At 42.1% G+C, this 23394-nt stretch overlaps 1 protein-coding gene across 1 annotated transcript in view; it reads right to left on the bottom strand.

Annotated features, from left to right (window-relative positions):
- Window positions 1-23394, bottom strand: part of LOC126095774 (nonsense-mediated mRNA decay factor SMG5) — a 283868-nt gene that overhangs the window by 129356 nt on the left and 131118 nt on the right. The window contains exon 12 of the mRNA XM_049910581.1: window positions 4196-4369. Coding sequence (XP_049766538.1) covers window positions 4196-4369 — 174 coding nt within the window. The remainder of the gene's footprint in view (window positions 1-4195; window positions 4370-23394) is intronic.

Here is a 23394-nt window from a genome sequence, read left to right as displayed (position 1 = left end):
TTCAAAAAGATCTGGAATTAGAAAAAAATTAACAGTGAAGCTTTAAGCAGAAACTCATAACTGCTAGTGGCAGAGTGCTTTTTATTCCTGAATTTGAAAGACTTTTTCAGCTCTATAGACAAACTGCCTATGGACTGCCATGAAAATGGAAATCACTGTCACAGCTAAGTGCCAACTCTGTTGTGCACATATACACAGTTCTAACTGATCAGGACAACTAAATGTTTTGGCCACACAATTGTCATAACAGTCTAACATTTTGGTTAGTCTAGCTGTATCTCATGACCAAATGACAATTATCCAGATAACTGCAATTCCAAATCAGTAAATTGTTCATATGAAAGCATCTGTTCTTCACTGAAGATATTAAAGTCTTGCTTTTCTTTCTCTTCATTACGGCAACCAGAATTTGAGAGCAGCCCTAAGTTCCCAAAATGGGTAATTACCGTCACTAAAATTTATTGCTGCATCTCTCAAAACAAATATACTATTAACCACACTGGGTTGTACCACTTTACAGAACTAAAAAGGGCATGTTTTGATTTAAAAAAAAAAAAATAAATATTTTAGGCTTATGAACTGCTACAGCCGATTCTTTGAAACCATTACAAGCTCTTTATTTGGTATGTTAAGGCCTGAGCAGATGGGACACATCTGAGGTATACTAGCTGATAATACTATCGAAATACCCTTTCTGCAGCAGTCACACAATCACCCTCCTAGTAAAGTGCTCTCACAGTGATAGCGTGTATCAGATCTCCAATGCTGTAAGATTACTAGATGATAACGTGTTCACAACAATTATATATCAGTTCCAAACAACTACTGCAATTACAGTACTACCAACAACGTTTCAAATTTCCCATTTCCCTGTGCTACGCTGTATTGCATGGTATTGTATCACACCCGAGAAAATACTTTTCGAAAACAATCAATACTTTTAGCTGTTCTGGTATTTTATTTATTTATTTATTATTTATTTATTTACTTAATTACTCATCATGGTCTATAAAATTTTAAAAAATGCCTGTGATGATGATAAAATGTTCCACATGTAATGCACATCCATCATTGCCAATTCAGCATTCTCCGAGTCTCCCATTTTCCACTGTTCTTTTCATAGCTGCGTATGATGCACCTCCTTGTAGTGGGTCCTTTTCCAACCTCTGGTCTTTTCTCAGTCACCCTGTGCAACACAACCTCATCTCCAAACCCATATTCACATCTCACAAGCCTCCAAACATTTTCCTCTCTCCGCTACAGTGTCAATGTTTCTGCACCCTACTGGGGAACACTACATACAGAACACCTCATTAATATTTACCTTGTTTATTTAGTGGACCATAGAAAATACTACTTCTTCTACAAGACGTTTCTCATGTATATCTATTCTTGTTTATATTTCTTACATCTCGTGTTACTGGTTATTTTGCATCTCACGTAGCTGAAATTTTCAAACTGCTCCACTACATAATCAAAAATTTTCCTTAGTCTTCTTCACATTTATCCTCACTCCATATTCCTCCCAGCTTGTGTTCAGTCCTTTACAAATGATTGCGAGATGGTGCTGTCAACATGTGACACTACTAGTGTTTTGTAACTTTAAAAAAAAAAAAAAAAAACACATTGGCAAATCAGAAATTGACAAACAGTTTGTTTCTGGTGAGTGTCCAAAGAAACAATGTGAAAAAATGGAAATTTCCTTGATGGTTATTATTGAATGACTTTTTTTTTTATGACTAGCATAAAGGTAAAACTCAATAACAATGCCCCACTGTGGGTGCTCACACAGGCAGATTGTGGGTACCAAGTTTCATAAAAGCATCATGTCATATGAGGATAATGACAGCCATTTTGCTGAAATCATTTATCTTTAATATTACCTGGGCTGTTCAATAAAGAATGATGATTTTTTTTTTAATGGTCATAATTTCTCGTGCTAAAATTTAATCTTATGATATTCCTTTAGCTTAATGTGCAACAAACACACCATAGTAGTGAATTGTTAGGACTCCTGATTTCCACCTTTGAGAGGCAGGCAAGGTTCGATACAGTTCCCCACAGTCGTTTATTGAACAAAGTAAGAGCATATGGGCTATCAGACCAATTGTGTGATTGGATTGAGGAGTTCCTAGATAACAGGACGCAGCATGTTATTCTCAATGGAGAGAAGTCTTCCGAAGTAAGAGTAATTTCAGGTGTGCCGCAGGGGAGTGTCATAGGACCGTTGCTGTTCACAATATACATAAATGACCTGGTGGATGACATCGGAAGTTCACTGAGGCTTTTTGCAGATGATGCTGTGGTGTATCGAGAGGTTGTAACAATGGAAAATTGTACTGAAATGCAGGAGGATCTGCAGCGAATTGACGCATGGTGCAGGGAATGGCAACTGAATCTCAATGTAGACAAGTGTAATGTGCTGCGGATACACAGAAAGATAGGTCCTTTATCATTTAGCTACAAAATAGCAGGTCAGCAACTGGAAGCAGTTAATACCATAAATTATCTGGGAGTACGCATTAGGAGTGATTTAAAATGGAATGATCATATAATGTTGATTGTCGGTAAAGCAGATGCCAGACTGAGATTCATTGGAAGAATCCTAAGGAAATGCAATCCGAAAACAAAGGAAGTAGGTTACAGTACGCTTGTTCGCCCACTGCTTGAATACTGCTCAGCAGTGTGGGATCCGTACCAGATAGGGTTGATACAAGACATAGAGAAGATCCAACGGAGAGCAGCGCGCTTCGTTACAGGATCATTTAGTAATCGCGAAAGCGTTACGGAGATGATAGATAAACTCCAGTGGAAGACTCTGCAGGAGAGACGCTCAGTAGCTCGGTACGGGCTTTTGTCAAAGTTTCGAGAACATACCTTCACCAAAGAGTCAAGCAGTATATTGCTCCCTCCTACGTATATCTCGCGAAGAGACCATGAGGATAAAATCAGAGAGATTAGAGCCCACACAGAGGCATACCAACAATCCTTCTTTCCACGAACAATACGAGACTGGAATAGAAGGGAGAACCGATAGAGGTACTGAAGGTACCCTCCGCCACACACCGTCAGGTGGCTTGCGGAGTATGGATGTAGATATAGATGTAGAAGGTCAGACATGTTCAGTATCACCTACCGCTGCAATGGAGGCAACACATGAGGAACAATACGTGGCTTTGAAATTCTGCCTTCATCTCAACAAATCTGAGAACTGTACTATGTTACAGGAGGCCTGTGGAGAATCTGTTCTTCCCTACAGCACAGCTTGAAGGTGGTTTAAAATATTCAAAGAGGGGCAACAATCAATTTCAAAGGAAGGTGGACTCGGTGCTCCAGTTACTGCTCTTACGGCAGAAAACATCAACACTGCTGCTGTCACTGTGAGAGAGGATCGACGAATTACCTTAAGATCACTTTCTGAAATACTGAACATTTCACTAGGTGCCACCCTCACATCGGTGACAGAAAAATTACACATGAAACATGTTTGTGCACGATGGGTTCCAAGACTGTTGATCCTGAACAAAAGGATATTTGCGTGCAGCTCTGCATGCAGTTAAAGTTTATGTTAGAGGAAGATCCTGAGTTTCTTTCAAATGTAATCACTGCTGATGACACTTGGCTACATCTTTTTGATGCTGAGAGAAAACAGCAAAGCCCAGTGTGGAAATTTCCAAAAGTTATGGTCTTCTCATTCTTTCATATTCGTGGAATGGCTTATCAGCATGTTGTACCTGCACACACATCAGTAACTGGACAATACTACAGAGATGTCCTGAGAACATTTCAAGTCCATATCAGGCACAAAAGAACACATTTCCGTGAAGCAGGCTGGATGCTGCAATAGTCCAAATTTAGCCCCATGTGACTTTTTTCTATTCCCTAACATGAAGAGACGCCTTCGTGGGAGGCATTATCAATCATCAGAAGCAGTGTTGAAAGTGATTTTGAAGGCCCTCTCAAAAAATGGTTTCCAACATGTATTTGAAGACTGGCAGAAATGATGGGACAAGTGCATCACATTCATGGGAGACTTCTTTGAGAAGGACTATCAAAATCATGAGAATGAGTAAAGGTATGTTGTCAGAAACAAAATTATGATCATTCTTTATTGAACAGCCCTCATATATTTTCAATGTTTAATACCATCTTCAAGCCACGCTAGAAATTATGTAGAAACAGGACATGTACATACCACATTATTTACATCCACCCCTTCTTCCACATCTGGTTGTTCACTTTCTTCATTGGTATCTTCTGCAGTCGATATTCGCAAGACACCAGAGGCGGAATCGTAACTCACTCCAGTCTCTGGGATTGTTGCTAAATATCGGCCAAAACTGGCCAGTTTATATGCTCGCAGGAGTGACTGTGAACAAATGATCTTCATGTAATTGCAGAATAAGTGACACCAGACGATTAGGGTAATGATACTATGAAATAGCATTTTGACAGATGTACAATTTCAATAGATGTCCGCAGCCAACAGACACAAATATTTTTCAGGTGTGTTGGCAACAGACAATTTCTCTATTTTACTAAAATGCCTGTTTCGTGGATGGTGTACATGACACCTAGCTAAGAAGTAGAGCTGGTTTCTAAAAACAATTCTTTTTTCAGGGACAATATGGCAATTTAATGAATATGGGTAACTTGTACTTATATTTATATCAAAATTAATCAAAAATATCCTCTCCAGGGGACACCACCTTGAAGAAGCACTGTCCATGTGGGTGGAGAGGCTTGCATATCTGTGGGAAGCTGAGGGCTAAGCCGAAGGTAGAGGGCCTACTGCCAAAAAGGCCTCAGCCGATGGATCAGACTGAGAGTGTCCTGTAACGTCCCATCTTCCCTATCCACTCCTAGTCCTACCCTATTCCCTGACCCAACCCAAGGTGTGATGCAATCCGTGCTGAGGGGTGTGTGGCACATGGGAAGATGTGTCGCAAACGGAGCCTCAGGGATACCAGGTGACCTCCCTGGGTAATTAGCCTTACACCGCGCAGGGTGTTCGTGGGGTGGACCTTCTAGATCCTCAGATCTCGTGGGACCAACATGGACACGACTAAAGAAAATAAAGAAAAAGAAACTGAGGGGCAAATTGAGACCTCAGATACCCAAACACCAAAGACAGAATCGATGGAAGGCATTTCCACTACTGAATCAGGGTCTAGACCTGAGCCAGAAGTGTGAACTGTAACCGAGAAGCTAGACCAGATTAAGATCAAAGGCTTGTCTGGGGCCCAGAGAAGGAAGCTACTCAGGGAACAGAGGAAAAAGGAAGGAAAAGGATGGCATCCTAAAAACAAGTGGTGGGAAGTAAAGGGACTAGAACCCAAGACCCCAAGGAAAAAACTGTCTCAGGTTGAAGGGGACAGGCAGACCCCCACAACGTCAAAGACAGGTAGTAAGCGGATAAGGGAGGAATCAAAGACTTCCTCCTTCCTGTATAAGTGAGTCCAGAAAACACCGAGGCAAGAAATAGCGAAAAAGACCTATAGTACTGCAGTTTCGGTTTTTAGGATGGCAGTTATCCTAGAACGTTATCCACTGGTGGCCATCACCTCGCAGCAGGAGGAACTAGTACAAATGGCCCTCTTTGAAAAGATTGGGGGGTACGCTGGCCCAGGTCCCAACTTCAGGAGGGTCTATCTAGATCATGGTGCACTCATTTTTGTCTGTGAGGGGGTGCACACAGTAGAATGGCTCAAGGACAAGGTGCCCACGATATCGCCGTGGGAAGATGCGAAGCTGCTGGTCAACACAGCAGTGGAGCTTCTTAAGACAGCAAAATATCATTATGGATACCTAAGATCCTTAAGGAAGTCTCTCCCAAGACTCTGTTCGGGAAAATAGGAGCCCAGAACCCAAAAGTCCCAACAGAAGAATGGAGAGTGATTAACCAGAAGGTTGCTCCGGAAGGACGAACCCTGGTGGTGGAGGTTGGTGAGAAGTCCCTGAACGTGTTGTGGGAGCAGGACCTGAAACTGTTTTTAGGATTCTCGCAGGTCACCGTCAGTGTTCTCAGAGACCTCAAAGATGGCAGTAAGATGGAGCCTGGAGGTGCTGCAGATTAGTCTGCAGCACAGTAAAGGAGCCTCTGCTACCCTGAGCCACTGCCTGGGGAGACAGGAAGTAGACATGGCCCTGATACAAGAACCCTATTTATACAAAGGGGGTGTATCGGGCCATGGAGGCACTGGAGGTAAGCTGCTGTATGCTAGGAATCTAAGAAACTCCAGAACATGCATCTAGGTTAGAAATGGCATTTCTTTCATGCCAATGATGGATGTCTGTTCTAGGGACTTAGTGACCATCAAAATGCAGCAATATGAGGAAGGTATCACGAGGGAAATTATTTTACCTCAGCATACCTTCCTTGCGAAGACAGTTCTCCCCCTCCCTTGGAGGTGAGGAGACTGGCAGAGACTTTCCATCAGCAAGGTGCCCCACTGCTGGTGGGATGTGACGCCAATGCCCACAACCTAGAGTGGGGGAACAAGGACACCAAGAGCAGAGGTGAGTACCTTCTTGAATTTCTCTTAGCTAACAACTTAGAGGTCCTGAATAGGGACAATGAACCTACATTCAGGAATAGCAGAAGGGAAGAAGTAATTGACATAACATTTGGTTCCATGACAATGGGTAGCTATGTCAAACAATGGCATGTGGTGTTGGAGCCATCCTCGTCGGACCACGTGTACATTAAATTCAAGGTTGAAATGGGAATCAGACAGACCATGACTTATAGGAATCCCAGGAAAACAGACTGGGAGACATATAGGGGGGACCTCGACTTAGGCTTATCGGAAATTAAAACCACAATAAAGCCAGTAGAATTTGAGGAAGTAACAGAGGCTGTTACCTCTGCCATAGTGACCTCATATCAGGACAACTGCACAATCACCAGGAAGTGCACAAATAGGAGTGTTCCTTGGTGGAATAACAAACTGGAAACGCAAAGAAAACAGGTACGGAGACTGTTTAATATTGCGAGACGTAAAGGACAATCGGCTAAATATCGTGAGGCCCTTGTCAACTACAATCTTGCAATAAGACAAGCAAAGGAGGCATCCTGGAAGGCATTCTGTGAGGAAGCAGAGGGCACGGCTGCAGAAGCCAGACTTCACTAGAGTACCAACCAATCCAGGAGGTAGGTTGAGGAAGGAGGATGGGGAATATACAAAGACAGCACATGGGACGCTGGAATTGCTCCTTAAAACTCACTTTCCTCAATATGCTCAGCTGGATAACACAGACCAATATGTGACCCCAGAGAGACAACGGTTCTCAGGCGCTCGAAGAGAGGACTGGTTATATATCAGACCAATTGTGTGATTGGATTGAAGAGTTCCTAGATAACAGAACGCAGTATGTCATTCTCAATGGAGAGAAGTCTTCAGAAGTAAAAATGATTTCAGATGTGCCGCATGGAGTGTAGTAAGACCGTTGCTGTTCACGATATATATAAATGACCTTGTGGGTAACATCGGAAGTTCACTGAGGCTTTTTGCAGATGGTGCTGTAGTATATCGAGAGGTTGTAACAATGGAAAATTGTACTGAAATGCAGGAGGATCTGCAACGAATTGACGCATGGTGCAGGGAATGGCAATTGAATCTCAGTGTAGACAAGTGTAATGTGCTGCGAATACATAGAAAGAAAGATCCTTTATCATTTAGCTACAATATAGCAGGCCAGCAAGTGGAAGCCGTTAATTCCATAGATTATCTGGGAGTAGGCATTAGGAATGATTTAAAATGGAATGATCATATAAAGTTGATCATCGGTAAAACAGATGCCAGACTGAGATTCATTGGAAGAATCCTAAGGAAATGCAATCCGGAAACAAAGGAAATAGGTCACAGTGCACTTGTTCACCCACTGCTTGAATATTGCTCACCAGTGTGGGATCCGTACCAGATAGGTTTGACAGAAGAGATAGAGAAGATCCAACGGAGAGCAGTACACTTCATTACAGGATCATTTAGTAATCGCCAAACCGTTACGGAGATGATAGATTAACTCCAGTGGAAGACTCTGTAGGAGAGACTCTGTACGAGCTTTTGTTGAAGTTTTGAGAACATACCTTCACCGAGGAGTCAAGCAGTATATTGCTACCTCCTACGTATATCTCGCAAAGAGACCACGAGGATAAAATCAGAGAGATTAGAGCACACACAGAGGCATACCGAAAATCTTTCTTTCCACGAACAATACGAGACTGGAATAGAAGGGAGAACCGATAGAGGCACTCAAAGTACCCTCCGCCACACACCGTCATGTGGCTTGCGGAGTGGGTGAACTTCAACAAAATCCAGTGGGCGGTGGGAACATTCCAGCCATTCAAGTCACCTGGCCCAGATGGAAGTTTTCCATCTCCCCTGCAACAGGCAGGAGGAAAGCTTATAAGAGTCTTATGCAGGCTATTCAGGGTTAGCTTAGCAGTAGGAATCATTCCCAATGCTTGGAGGGAAGTGAAGGTTGTTTTCATCTCAAAGCCAGGGAGAAATGATCATACCAAGGCCAAGGACATGAGACCAATCGTTCTGTCCTCCTCCATTCTCAAAACATTGGAAAAACTGGTTAATGTATATATTGGGGAGAGGAGGCTAAGTAGGGTCCCTCTACACCTGAACCAACATGCATACCAACCAGGTAAATCATGTGAGACAGCTCTCCACCAACTCGGGAAGGTGGAAAAAGCACTTCACTTCCAAGAAAGAGCCCTCTGCATCTTCCTGGATATCGAGGGGGCCTTCAGTAACACGACCTTCGAATCCATGATAAGGGCACCAGAGGCGCATGACCTGGGGACCACTATATGTAGGTGGACCAGGGCCATGCTTAGTGGAAGGAAGGTAGAGGCTACCATGATGAATGAAAAGATGGCAATTAAGACCGCTAGAGACTGCCCACAAGGAGTAGTTCTGTATCCTCTATTGTGGAATCTAGTGGAGAACGAACTCATTGAGGAACTAAATTCCAGACAATGCTTCTGCCAAGGATACGCAGATGACCTTATCACAGTAATACTTGGCAAATTCACTGACACAGTCAGGAATATGGCACAAGGAGGGTTGGACACTGTGCAAAAATGGTACATTAAACACGATCTGAGAGTTAATCCTAAGAAGACTGTTGTGGTGCCATTTACGAAGAGACATATTCAGCATGCAAGTTGGAATCTAAAGCTCTTTGATGAAACTCTACCTGTGAAAGGGACAGTGAAATATCTAGGGGTAACCTTGGATGAGAAGCTAACTTGGACCCCTCATATTAAGAGTAGCTGCTCCAGAGCAAAAAGTACTTTAGTGAGTACTAGGTAGACTTGTGTAAAAACTTGGGGCCTAAGCGCTAGGGGTTGTAAGTAGCCTCTTACGTGAGGAAGACATTTGTACCAGTTTTAATAAATTATTGTCTCTTATTTATGTATTCACAATATTTAGAAAGTGCTGTAGTCCGTAGACGGCCATGAGTCGGAGAGCATTTCCCACGCTGACTGGCTAGGTGATGAAGTGACCATATGTCGCGCGTAGTGGGGTGGGGCTCGGCGCTTGACTGTAGCAACAAGCGTCAGCCTGGGAAATATACATGACGGGAAGTACCGCCATCTTGGAGCCAAAGTCACCGATTTTGTTTATTTATATTTAATAGTTAAAGTCATTTATGGCAATATGAATACTACGAGGAGCCTCTGGATGATTAAAACTATTCATCATAATTTTGCCTCATTAAAATTCACACCAGTTCATTAACAAATGCATATCTTAGTAAGTACGAACTTGATCGGAAATCCACGAACTGTGACGAAACTAGTAAGAGATACAGACTGCGCACCAAAGTCGGCAGTCGGCGTTAAGAGCTCTTCCTGTCTCGTTCGATGGTAGCCATGCTCTCAGTTACGAGTCGTTTGTGACATGAGTGTTTCATTATTGATCTAATAGGAATAAAAGTGATATTACGGCATTCTGAATGTTAATTTAGAGTAAATAGATACCCCAAAGATGATCGACAGCAATTTCAGATAATTAGCTTCCACCGACAGAGACGTCCAATGTGCTAATGAAGAATCTGCACAGGACGACATTTACGAGGAGCTGTACCGCGCACAGGTAGGAGGAAATCCGCCGACACGACCCACCGAGTCGGATAAAGGAAGGTCCAACTTACACTCGCAAATTCCGGGTGGAAATGCTGACCAGTTATACTGCACGTCACATATACCACCCTCTACGGACTCGCAGCTAAGCTGAGTAATAACAGTATCAGTTTAGAAGTAAAGGGATCTTGCAGGGTACGCACTGGATATACACCACAGTGGTTAGACATAGGATTTCCTATGGGGCCGTAGTGTGGTGGAAGAAGGTAGAACAGTGGGTTGCTGCTAAAGAGGTTGCTAAGGTGCAGAGATTGGCCTGCTTAGCCATAACAGGTGGAATTAGCAGCACACCAACCAATGTAATGGAAGCCATGCTGGATATGCCTCCACTTCACCTTTGGGTTAAGATGGAGGCAGCAGCTGGGGCATACAGACATAAAACTAGCCAAAACTGGGTCTCATTTGGATATCCAGAATCACACACTAATATAGTGAGTGAGGTAAATATAGATATGGCCGGGGAAATGCCTGCAGACTATATAACTACTCTCAACTGCTTCGACAAGCCTTAAAACATAATAATTGGAAGTAGAGAGCAGTGGGAGAAAACAGTTCAACACCATACGGGGGACATTGTTTGGTTCACTGATGGGTCATAAACAGACCAAGGCATTGGGTTGTACGGGGTTCAGCCAAGACTGGAGAACATCATCTCTCTAGGGAAACAGACCTCTGTATTCCAAGCCGAAATTACTGCAATCAGGGCATCTGTGGAGGAGAATATGCATAGATGCAACAATGACCGTAGCATCTACATCTATTCAGACAGCCAGGCAGCCCTGAAATCATTGGCAGCTCCTGCAACAATATCTAAGATTGTTGCAGATCGCCACAGGGCTCTGGTGGAGGTAGGGGGAAGCAACAGGGTGAACCTAGTGTGGGTCCCTGGCCAGAGATCTGTGGCAATGAACAAGCCGATAGATTGGCTAGGGTGGGGGCAACAACTCCATTTATTGGACCAGAACCTGTCTTCACAATCACCAAGACTATGATCAAATTAGAACTACGGAACTGGCTTAGGAAACAGCACATAGGATATTGGACCAAGGTCCACAAACAAAAACACGTTAAGGTAATGATGCCCAAGACATGTTTTAAAAGAAGCTCTGTAATCCTGGGATTGAACAGGAAAGAGATCCAACTCATGACGGACTGATGACCAGCCATGGGAACTTCAAAAAACATCTACATACATGAGGTATAATGGAAGAGGACCCTAAATGAAGGTGAAGAAACTGCATCACACCTAATCTTCGAATGCATGGCATTGGAGGGTAAAAGATACAGAATCTTCGGGACAACTAGACCTGAAGAAATTGTGTCTAACAAAAAACTGGTAGAGGGACTCCTTGCACTATTTAAGGGCACTGGTTGACTTTAATAGATATACAGGAAGCGATACCTCACAATAAACCTAGTTTCAGTGCGAGCAGTGGCTGGTCAGACCTAAGCTGTTTTAGCTCTCCTGTTAAAATCGATCAATCAATCAATCAATCAATCAAAAATATTAAATTGGGGAGGTGGTCAAATTTCTATGTGGTTCACTTTTGTCTATGATGAGGTACTGTTAAGTCACAACAGATAATTTTCATTTCTAGTTTTGCATTTACAAATACTACAACAGTTTTTTATTAGTGATTGATTGTGAATTAACTGGAAGACTCCTTAGTACACATAGCTGCTTAGCTGCTCATGTTCGGCTGCCACATTCGACTGAGCTACTAGACAGTGCTGCCCTCTCTGAAATTGTTTGTCTCTCAGCAAAAATGACCAGCAGACCAGCCTTCTGAGAGCACCTAATGACACATGTGCATCTCCAAGGGTGAGAACAGCACCGAATGGGACTTGGTCAGTTGGCTATCGTATCTCTTGGCCCAACGCCCTGAATGCTAAACAGTGAATATGTTTATTTTGTTTTGTGAAAGCAAACTTAATTATGAGTAATAAGTTATTCTCTAGCACGTCATTACACTTTCATCTGTGGACGCTAACATTTTGGTACATTCAAGCCAGAATGTGTTGGATTTGATGAAGTAACATGCAGTGACAGTGGCTGATCAACGTAAAGGCAGCGACGAGTTTCAACAAAGCAGCACGGAGAGGCAGCCAGCAGCATCGACATAATGCATCTAAAAGCTAAGTACTTTGTCTGGCTATCCTGCTTCCTCTAGCTCCCACTCATTCCAACTGCTGCTTCTGCTGTTGTCTGATATGCTATCTTTCCATGATGAATAAAGTTTTAAGAAAGAAACTTATTACCACATGCTCGATGGCAAAAGCAAGCCTCACACACTTGTTAAAGCACTTTGAATATTATGTACATGCTGAAGCCAGAGGAATCTTCGAACATATATCACAAACATACACACAAAGTTCTATCTTTCGCAACAAACGGTTGCCTCGTCAGGAAAGAGGGAAGGAGAGGGAAAGACGAAAGGATTTGGGTTTTAAGAGAGAGGGTAAGGAGTAATTCCAATCCCAGGAGCGGAAAGACTTACCTTAGGGGGAATATGTCTGCTTGTGTCTATATATGTGTGGATGGATATGTGTGTGTGTGCGAGTGTATACCCGTCCTTTTTTCCCCCTAAGGTAAGTCTTTCCGCTCCCGGGATTGGAATGACTCCTTACCCTCTCCCTTAAAACCCAAATCCTTTCGTCTTTCCCTCTCCTTCCCTCTTTCCTGACGAGGCAACCATTGGTTGCGAAAGCTAGATTTTGTGTGTATGTTTGTGTTTGTTTGTGTGTCTATCGACCTGCCAGCGCTTTTGTTTGGTAAGTCCCATCATCTTTCTTTTTAAATATATTTTTCCCACGTGGAACGTTTCCCTCTATTATATATATATATATATATATATATATATATATATATATATATATATATATATATATATATATATAATAGAAGGGAACATTCCACGTGGGAAAAATATATCTAAAAACAAAGATGATTTGACTTACCAAACGAAAGCGCTGGCACGTCGATAGACACACAAACAAACACAAACATACACACAAAATTCTAGCTTTCGCAACCAACGGTTGCCTCTCTGCCTAAACTCTTTGCCTCTGTATATGTCTGCTTGTGTCTGTATGTGTGTGGATGGATGTGTGCGTGTGTGCGAGTGTATACCCGTCCTTTTTTACCCCTAAGGTAAGTCTTTCCGCTCCTGGGATTGGAATGACTCCTTACCCTCTCCCTTAAAACCCAAATCCTTTCGTCTTTCCCCCTTCCCTCTTTCCTGACGAGGCAACCGTTGGTTGCGAAAGCTAGAATTTTGTGTGTATGTTTGTGTGTCTATCGACGTGCCAGCGCTTTCGTTTGGTAAGTCAAATCACCTTTGTTTTAAAAACAAAGATTCCATGACTTACCAAACGGGAAAGCGCTGGTAGATAGGCACAATAAAAAAACACACACACAAAATTTCAAGCTTTCGCAACCAACGGTTGCTTCATCAGGAAAGAGGGAAGGAGAGGGAAAGATGGAAGGATGTGGGTCTTGCGGGAGAGGATAAGGAGTCATTTCAATCCCGGGAGCGGAAAGACTTACCTTGGGGGGAAAAAGGGACAGGTATACACTTGCACACACACACACACACACACACACACACACACACACACACACACACACATCCACACATATACAGACACAAGCAGACATATTTAAAGGCAAAGAATTTGGGCAGAGATGTCAGTCGATATCCATCTGCACATAACAGACACAAGCAGACATATGTGTGCGTGCGAGTGTATACCTGTCCATTTTTCCCCCCAAGGTAAGTCTTTCCACTCCCGGGATTGGAACGACTCCTTATCCTCTCCCTTAAAACCCACATCCTTTAGTCTTTCCCACTCCTTCCCTCTTTCCTGATGAAGCAATCGTGGATTCCGAAAGCTTGAAATTTGTGTGTGTGTGTGTTTGTTATTGTTTCTATCAACGTACCAAGGCTTTCGTTTGGTAAGTTACAAGAGGGAAACATTCCACATGGGAAATATATCTAAAAACAAAAATGATGTGATTTACCAAACGAAAGCACTAGCACGTCGATAGACACACAAACAAACACAAACATATACACAAAATTCAAGCTTTCGCAGCCAACGGTTGCCTCATCAAGAAAGAGGGAAGGAGAGGGAAAGACGAAAGGATTTGGGTTTTAAGACATGCAATGTCTGCTTGTGTCTGTGTATATGCGGATGGATATGTGTGTGTGTGCGAGTGTATACCTGTCCTTTTTTCCCCCTAAGGTAAGTCTTTCCGCTACCGGGATTGGAATGACTCCTTACCCTCTCCCTTAAAACCCAAATCCTTTCGTCTTTCCCTCTCCTTCCCTCTTTCCTGATGAGGCAACCGTTGGTTGCGAAGTCTTGAATTTTGTGTGTATGTTTGTGTGTCTATCGACCTGCCAGCGCTTTTGTTTGGTAAGTCTCATCATCTTTCTTTTTAGATATATTTTTCCCACATGGAATGTTTCCCTCTATATATATATATAATTCAGAATGTCCGCTTGTGTCTGTGTATGTGTGGATGGATATGTGTGTGTGTGCAAGTGTATACCTGTCCTTTTTTCCCCCTAAGGTAAGTCTTTCCGCTCCCGGGATTGGAATGACTCCTTACCCTCTCCCTTAAAACCCATATCCTTTTGTCTTTCCTTCTCCTTCCCTCTTTCCTGACGAGGCAACCGTTGGTTGCGAAAGCTAGAATTTTGTGTGTATGCTTGTGCTTGTTTGTGTGTCTATCGACCTGCCAGCGCTTTTGTTTGGTAAGTCTCATCATCTTTCTTTATATATATATATATATATATATATATATATATATATATATATATATATATAATAGAAGGAAACATTCCATGAAGGAAAAATATACCTAGGTATATATATATATATATATATATATATATATATATATATATATATATATATATATATATATATATATATATAAAAACAAAGATGATGTGACTTACCAAACGAAAGTGCTGGCAGGTTGATAGACACACAAAAAAACAAACACAAACATACACATATGTTTGTGTTTGTTTGTATGTCTATCAACCTGCCAGCACTTTCGTTCGGTAAGTCACATCATCTTATATATGCTTCGTCAGGAAAGAGGGAAGGAGAGGGAAAGACGAAAGAATGTGGGTTTTAAGGGAGGGGTAAGGAGTCATTCCAATCCCGGGAGCGGAAAGACTTACCTTAGGGGGAAAAAAGGACAGGTATACACTCGCACACACACACACATATATAGCATCAAGCTGCCTATCATAAAACTGCTGTCATTTAATGGCGATGTAACACAATTTCGCAGACATCTGTGAACTCATCCAATCTACTGCTTATCTTCTGATCAACTTTGGTTTGCAACAGCTAAAACAATCCTCAGCTGATTGAACTGCCGCATTTAAATAAACTTAACGCCACGGTCAATGACAAATTTATGTGCAAGTAAACTCCATGCACTACTGACAAGGCTTCAAGCAACGTGCATGCGCTGATGGCATTACATCTAGATAACTCTTTGCAAGACATAATTACATCAATGCTCCTTATAGAAAGGGCTGAACAGTCTATAAGAGCAGAGTCTGAAGCTTTCCAACATTCAAAGAACCATATGCTTTTCTCGAAAGTAAATGCAACTCATTAGAAACTGTCGCGACACCAATGCATCCCGGTATACCCAGTAATAAATATCAGAATGCCTCCAATATACAGCAGTTAGGGCATTTGGGACAAGATTTACATCGCTACTACTGCTGCATATGTCATGTACTACCAGTTTCCTGTATTGCAGAAGTGTAGGAAATTCAGACAAGCTATATGTACCGAAGGCAAACTCTCACAGTGTCTGCCATTGGAGTTAAATAAACATTTCCATTATGTTTCTCGCTTTCTAAATGAAGCTTTAACAAACCATGTTGCTCTTCTTTCGATCTTCTCTATTTACTTTATCAGTTCTATCTGGTACAGATTCCATACTGATGGGCAATATTTAAGTATTGGCCGAATGAGTGTTTTGTAAGCTACTTCCTTCGCTGAGATGGACTTAATTTCCTGACAATTTTTCCAATGAATCTCAGTCTGGCAACTGCCTTACTTGCCATTAATTTTATGTGGTTGCTTCACTTCCAATCACTTCCTTTGCACATTCTTTGATGTTTTATGGAAGTAACTGCTTCCAGTGATTGTTCTGCAATCGTGTAACCACACAACGTGGTTCCTCTACATCCATACCTACATCTACATGATAAGTCTGCAGTTCATAAATAAGTGCCTGGCAGAGGGTCTTTTTGTCTATGTATTTGCAATATGTTACATTTGTTTATGATGAGAGTCAATTGCCACTCCTTGCACCAAATGTTGATCCTCTACAGGTCGTTCTGCATTTCACTACAATTTTCTGCTGTTGCGACTTCTCTGTAAGCAACAGCATCATTTGCGAAAAGCCTCATGGAACTTCTGACATTATCTACAACAGTATTTATATATATACTTTATAAAGTAATCCCAGGGTACACCAAAAGTTATTTTTATGTCCAAAGACTTCTCTCCATTTAGAATGACATGCTGTGTACTGTTTGCTAGAAACTCTTCAATCCAATCACACACATCTACATCTACATCTACATTTATACTCCGCAAGCCACCCAACGGTGTGTGGCGGAGGGCACTTTACGTGCCACTGTCATAATCTCCCTTTCCTGTTCCAGTCGCGTATGGTTCGCGGGAAGAACGACTGTCTGAAAGCCTCTGTGCGCGCTCTAATCTCTCTAATTTTACATTCGTGATCTCCTCGGGAGGTATAAGTAGGGGGAAGCAATATATTCGATACCTCATCCAGAAACGCACCCTCTCGAAACCTGGCGAGCAAGCTACACCGCGATGCAGAGCGCCTCTCTTGCAGAGTCTGCCACTTGAGTTTGTTAAACATCTCCGTAACGCTATCACGGTTACCAAATAACCCTGTGACGAAACGCGCCGCTCTTCTTTGGATCTTCTCTATCTCCTCCGTCAACCCGATCTGGTACGGATCCCACACTGATGAGCAATACTCAAGTATAGGTCGAACGAGTGTTTTGTAAGCCACCTCCTTTGTTGATGGACTACATTTTCTAAGGACTCTCCCAATGAATCTCAACCTGGTACCCGCCTTACCAACAATTAATTTTATATGATCATTCCACTTCAAATCGTTCCGCACGCATACTCCCAGATATTTTACAGAAGTAACTGCTACCAGTGTTTGTTCCGCTATCATATAATCATACAATAAAGGATCCTTCTTTCTATGTATTCGCAATACATTACATTTGTCTATGTTAAGGGTCAGTTGCCACTCCCTGCACCAAGTGCCTATCCGCTGCAGATCTTCCTGCATTTCGCTACAATTTTCTAATGCTGCAACTTCTCTGTATACTACAGCATCATCCGCGAAAAGCCGCATGGAACTTCCGACACTATCTACTAGGTCATTTATATATATTGTGAAAAGCAATGGTCCCATAACACTCCCCTGTGGCACGCCAGAGGTTACTTTAACGTCTGTAGATGTCTCTCCATTGAGAACAACATGCTGTGTTCTGTTTGCTAAAAACTCTTCAATCCAGCCACACAGCTGGTCTGATATTCCGTAGGCTCTTACTTTGTTTATCAGACGACAGTGCGGAACTGTATCGAACGCCTTCCGGAAGTCAAGGAAAATGGCATCTACCTGGGAGCCTGTATCTAATATTTTCTGGGTTTCATGAACAAATAATGCGAGTTGGGTTTCACACGATCGCTGTTTCCGGAATCCATGTTGATTCCTACATAGTAGATTCTGAGTTTCCAAAAACGACATGATACTCGAGCAAAAGACATGTTCTAAAATTCTACAACAGATCGACGTCAGAGAGATAGGTCTATAGTTTTGCGCATCTGCTCGACGACCCTTCTTGAAGACTGGGACTACCTGTGCTCTTTTCCAATCATTTGGAACCTTCTGTTCCTCTAGAGACTTGCGGTACACGGCTGTTAGAAGGGGGGCAAGTTCTTTCGCGTACTCTGTGTAGAATCGAATTGGTATCCCGTCAGGTCCAGTGGACTTTCCTCTGTTGAGTGATTCCAGTTGCTTTTCTATTCCTTGGACACTTATTTCAATGTCAGCCATTTTTTCGTTGGTGCGAGGATTTAGAGAAGGAACTGCAGTGCGGTCTTCCTCTGTGAAACAGCTTTGGAAAAAGGTGTTTAGTATTTCAGCTTTACGCTTGTCATCCTCTGTTTCAATGCCATCATCATCCCAGAGTGTCTGGACATGATGTTTCGAGCCACTTACTGATTTAACGTAAGACCAGAACTTCCTAGGATTTTCTGTCAAGTCGGTACCTAGTATTTTACTTTCGAATTCACTGAACGCTTCACGCATAGCCCTCCTTACGCTAACTTTGACATCGTTTAGCTTCTGTTTGTCTGAGAGGTTTTGGCTGCGTTTAAACTTGGAGTGAAGCTCTCTTTGCTTTCGCAGTAGTTTCCTAACTTTGTTGTTGTACCACGGTGGGTTTTTCCCGTCCCTCACAGTTTTGCTCGGCACGTACCTGTCTAAAACGCATTTAACGGTTGCCTTGAACTTTTTCCATAAACACTCAACATTGTCAGTGTCGGAACAGAAATTTTCGTTTTGATCTGTTAGGTAGTCTGAAATCTGCCTTCTATTACTCTTGCTAAACAGATAAACCTTCCTCCCTTTTTTTATATTCCTATTAACTTCCATATTCAGGGATGCTGCAACGGCCTTATGATCACTGATTCCCTGTTCTGCACTTACAGAGTCGAAAAGTTCGGGTCTGTTTGTTATCAGTAGGTCCAAGATGTTATCTCCACGAGTCGGTTCTCTGTTTAATTGCTCGAGGTAATTTTCGGATAGTGCACTCAGTATAATGTCACTCGATGCTCTGTCCCTACCACCCGTCCTAAACATCTGAGTGTCCCAGTCTATATCTGGTAAATTGAAATCTCCACCTAAGACCATAACATGATGAGAAAATTTATGTGAAATGTATTCCAAATTTTCTCTCAGTTGTTCTGCCACTAATGCTGCTGAGTCGGGGGGTCGGTAAAAGGAGCCAATTATTAACCTTGCTCGGTTGTTGAGTGTAACCTCCACCCATAATAATCACTTGTTCTGATATTCCATACACTATTATTTTGTTCATTAAGTTGCAGTGTGGAACTGTATCGAGTGTCTTCTGGAAGTCAAGGAACACAGAATCTGCCTAGGCATCTGGTCTCATGGACAAAGAGAGCGAGCTGGGTTTGAAGAGAGCGAGCTGTGTTTCACACAATCTGCCTAGGCATCTGGTCTCATGGACAAAGAGAGCGAGCTGGGTTTGAAGAGAGCGAGCTGTGTTTCACACAATCATTGTTTTTGGAACCCATGCTGGTTCCTAGAGATGAGATTTTTGGTCTCCAGAAATATCATAATATGCGAGCACAAAATATGTTCTAAAATTTTGCAGCAGACCAACATCAGAGATATAGGGCCCCAGTTATGTGCATCTATTTGACAACCTTCTTGAAAACAGGATGACATATGCTTTTTTCCAATCATTAGGATCTCTCATCTAGAGACCTATGGTACACTGCTGTTAGAACAGAGCCAAGTTCTTTTGCTTACTCTGTGTAGACTCAAACTGGTATCCCCTCATGTCCAGTAGTCTTCCCTCTGTTGAGGGATTTCAGTTATTTTTAAATCCCTTAGTAACTTATTTCAATATCTGTCATTTTGTCACTTGTGTGAATATTTAAAGTAGGAACTTCAGTGTGATCTTCCTCTGTGAAACAGTTTTGGAAGATGATGTCTAGTATTTCGTTCTTTTCTGTGTCATTCTTTATTTCAGTGACCTTATGATCACAACTTCTTAGGATTTGTGGTCAACTTGGTAGATAACAAGTTTTACTTTTGTATTCATCGAACACTTCACACATAGTCCTCCTCATGCTAATTTTGGCTTTGTTAAGTATTTGTTTGTCTGTGAGGTTTTGGCGATGTTTAAATTTGCAATGATGCTCTCTTTGCTTTCATAGTAGCTTCCTAAAATGGCTGTCCAACCACAGTGGGTTTTTCCCATTCCTCACAATTTTGCTTGCAACATACTCGCCTAAGCTATATTGTAGAATGCTCTTGAACCCTGTCCATTGGTGCTCAACATTGTCGGTACTGGAAATGAAATTTTTGTGACGACTTGTAAGATAATTAGCAATTTCTATCTTGTTGCTCTTGTTAAACAGAAAGATCTTCCTTTCCTTGTATTCCTATTTACAGTCATATTCAGTGATGCTGTAATGGCCTTATGATTACCGATTCACTGTTCAATGCTAATTGAGTAAAAAAGTTCGGGTCTGTTAGTCACTAGCACGTCTGATGTTATCTTCATAAGTAGCTTCTCTGATTAACGGGTGATAGTAATTTTTGGATAAGGCACTTACAACAATTTCACATGATTCTCCATCTTTACTACCCATCCTAACCACTTGCATCTCCCAGTCTATAGCTGGTAACTTAAAATTTCCACCTAAAACTGTAACATGATCAGAAAATTTAGGCAAAAAGTTATCCATCAAATGTTCCACCATTACTCCTGCTGAGGCAGGGGGTCTACAAAAGCATCCAATGACCATGTTTGATCCACCTGCTAGACTCAACCCAAAGTACTTTGCACTCTGAATTTATATAATTTCGCTAGATATTATCATATATATTTTTTTATTGCTATAAGCATTCCTCCATCACCAGCCTCGGAAACAGGACAGGATTTACTGGAACAAAAACTGGCAAAGGTACAAGGAATTCTCTTTTGCATCATGGAATATTAGAAGACTGTATCATCCTGGAACTGCCCAAATACTAGCAAACGAATTAAGAAAATAAAGAGTGTAACTAGTAGCTCTCCAAGGAGTAAGATGGCAGGGAACAGGCTCACTGAAAATAGCAGACGAGACTGCAGTCAGTGTCATGAATTTGGAACTGGTTTCTACATTCATAAATCAATAGAGGACTCAGTAAGGGAGTTCAAACATGTTAATAACCATATATCATATATAACTATTCATACACAGTGGTTAGACATTGCACTTCTAAATGCACACACACCCATAGAAGATAAGGATGACAACACAAAAGAAGAATTCTACAGCCAACTGGAACAAACATACAACTTATTAAGTAGGCACAATGTAAAAATAGTGTTAGGAGATTTTAATGCCAAAGTAGGAAAGGAAGAAATCTACAAACCAACCACTGACAATTTTAGCTTACATGAGGAAAGTTCAGATAATGGGGTTCAACTTATAAACTTTGCAATGTCAAATGGTCTCACAATGAGCAGCACAAAATTCCAACATAATAATAATAATGGCGTGTGACGAGGGCCTCCCGTCAGGCAGACCTTGCTCGCCTGGTGCAAATCTTTCAATTTGACGCCACTTCAGCGACTTGCGTGTCGATGGGGATGAAATGATGATGATTAGGACAACACAACACACAGTCCCTGACCGGAGAAAATCTCCGACCCAGCCGGGAATCGAATCCGGGCCCTTAGGATTGACAGTCTGTCGCGCTGACCACTCAGCTACATAAACGCATTCATTTAGGAACATGGATATCACCAGACGGAAAGGTAGTCAATCAAATAGATCATGTAGCTATCCAGAAACAATTCCAAAACAGTAGTAAAGATGTCAGAACCTTCAGGGGAGCAGATTGTGACACAGACCACATGTTAATCATATCAAAAATGAAAGTGAAACTCAAAAGGAAAGTAAATAGAAATAGAGAAGAAATTACAAGATATAACATAGGAAACCTGGCGAAAGTAGATGTAAAAGAAAATTCTACAAAAGAAATTAAAAGCAATCTAACAAAACCGAGACTGACCAATGCAGAACCACAGGATGTCGAAAGCAGATGGAGACACCTGAAGGGCTGTAGTCAAGAAGCAGCTTCCAAAATCATAGGTGAAAGAAAACGATCTAATAAAATTTGGTTTAACAAAAAGTGTCGTACAAAAGTTCTGGAAAGAAGAAATGCGAGGAATGCATACTGGAGTAGGTAATATCATGTAACAGTGACAGGTAAAAGCTAGATATTTTATTTACACTCACTCTAATAACAATTTTTGAGGAAATGGCAGAATGAAACAAAGGAAAAGAAAAAGAAAACTTTTATTTTACCCAAGATTATGCAGTATTGCTGTTATGTGTTCCCAAGCTATCACCATATCAGCTATTATAATGAGTTCACATTCTTATACTGGCATGGATTACTGCTAATATTTTTGAATTCTACTGGTTGCTTATTGGAAATAGATGCAGCAGTCACTGCACACCTTTCTGGACAAGAGTTAAGGAAGTCCGATCCAAATGCAGGTTTCACTTCTGCCTAGTATTAACTGAGTGAAAGCTGCTTATTCTTGGGAATAAACTAATATTCTTAACAAGAAATGTGTGTGTGTGTGTGTGTGTGTGTGTGTGTGTGTGTATATATATACAACCTGAAAACACCTTTTGCATCCCGTAACTACCCTCCCGACCTGGTACAGAAGCAAATAACCAGAGCCACTTCTTCAACTCCTCAAACCCGGAACCTTCCACAGAAGAACCCAAAAAGTGCCCCACTTGTGACAGGATACTTTCCGGGACTGGATCAGATTCTGAATGTGGCTCTCCAGCAGGGATACGACTTCCTCAAATCCTGCCCTGAAATGAGATCCATCCTTCATGAAATCCTCCCCACTCCACCAAGAGTGTCTTTCCGCCGTCCACCTAACCTTCGTAACCTCTTAGTTCATCCCTATGAAATCCCCAAACCACCTTCCCTACCCTCTGGCTCCTACCCCTGTAACCGCCCCCGGTGTAAAACCTGTCCCATGCACCCTCCCACCACCACCTATTCCAGTCCTGTAACCCGGAAGGTGTACACGATCAAAGGCAGAGCCACGTGTGAAAGCACCCACGTGATTTACCAACTGACCTGCCTACACTGTGAAGCGTTCTATGTGGGAATGACCAGCAACAAACTGTCCATTCGCATGAATGGACACAGGCAGACAGTGTTTGTTGGTAATGAGGATCACCCTGTGGCTAAACATGCCTTGGTGCACAGCCAGCACATCTTGGCACAGTGTTACACCGTCCGGGTTATCTGGATACTTCCCACTAACACCAACCTGTCAGAACTCCGGAGATGGGAACTTGCC

Source organism: Schistocerca cancellata, chromosome 8, assembly GCF_023864275.1.
Source record: "Schistocerca cancellata isolate TAMUIC-IGC-003103 chromosome 8, iqSchCanc2.1, whole genome shotgun sequence".
NCBI classification, from domain to species: Eukaryota; Metazoa; Arthropoda; class Insecta; order Orthoptera; family Acrididae; genus Schistocerca; species Schistocerca cancellata.
The sequence above is the reverse complement of the archived record's forward strand: the minus strand, read 5'-3'. Positions and strand labels throughout refer to the sequence as shown.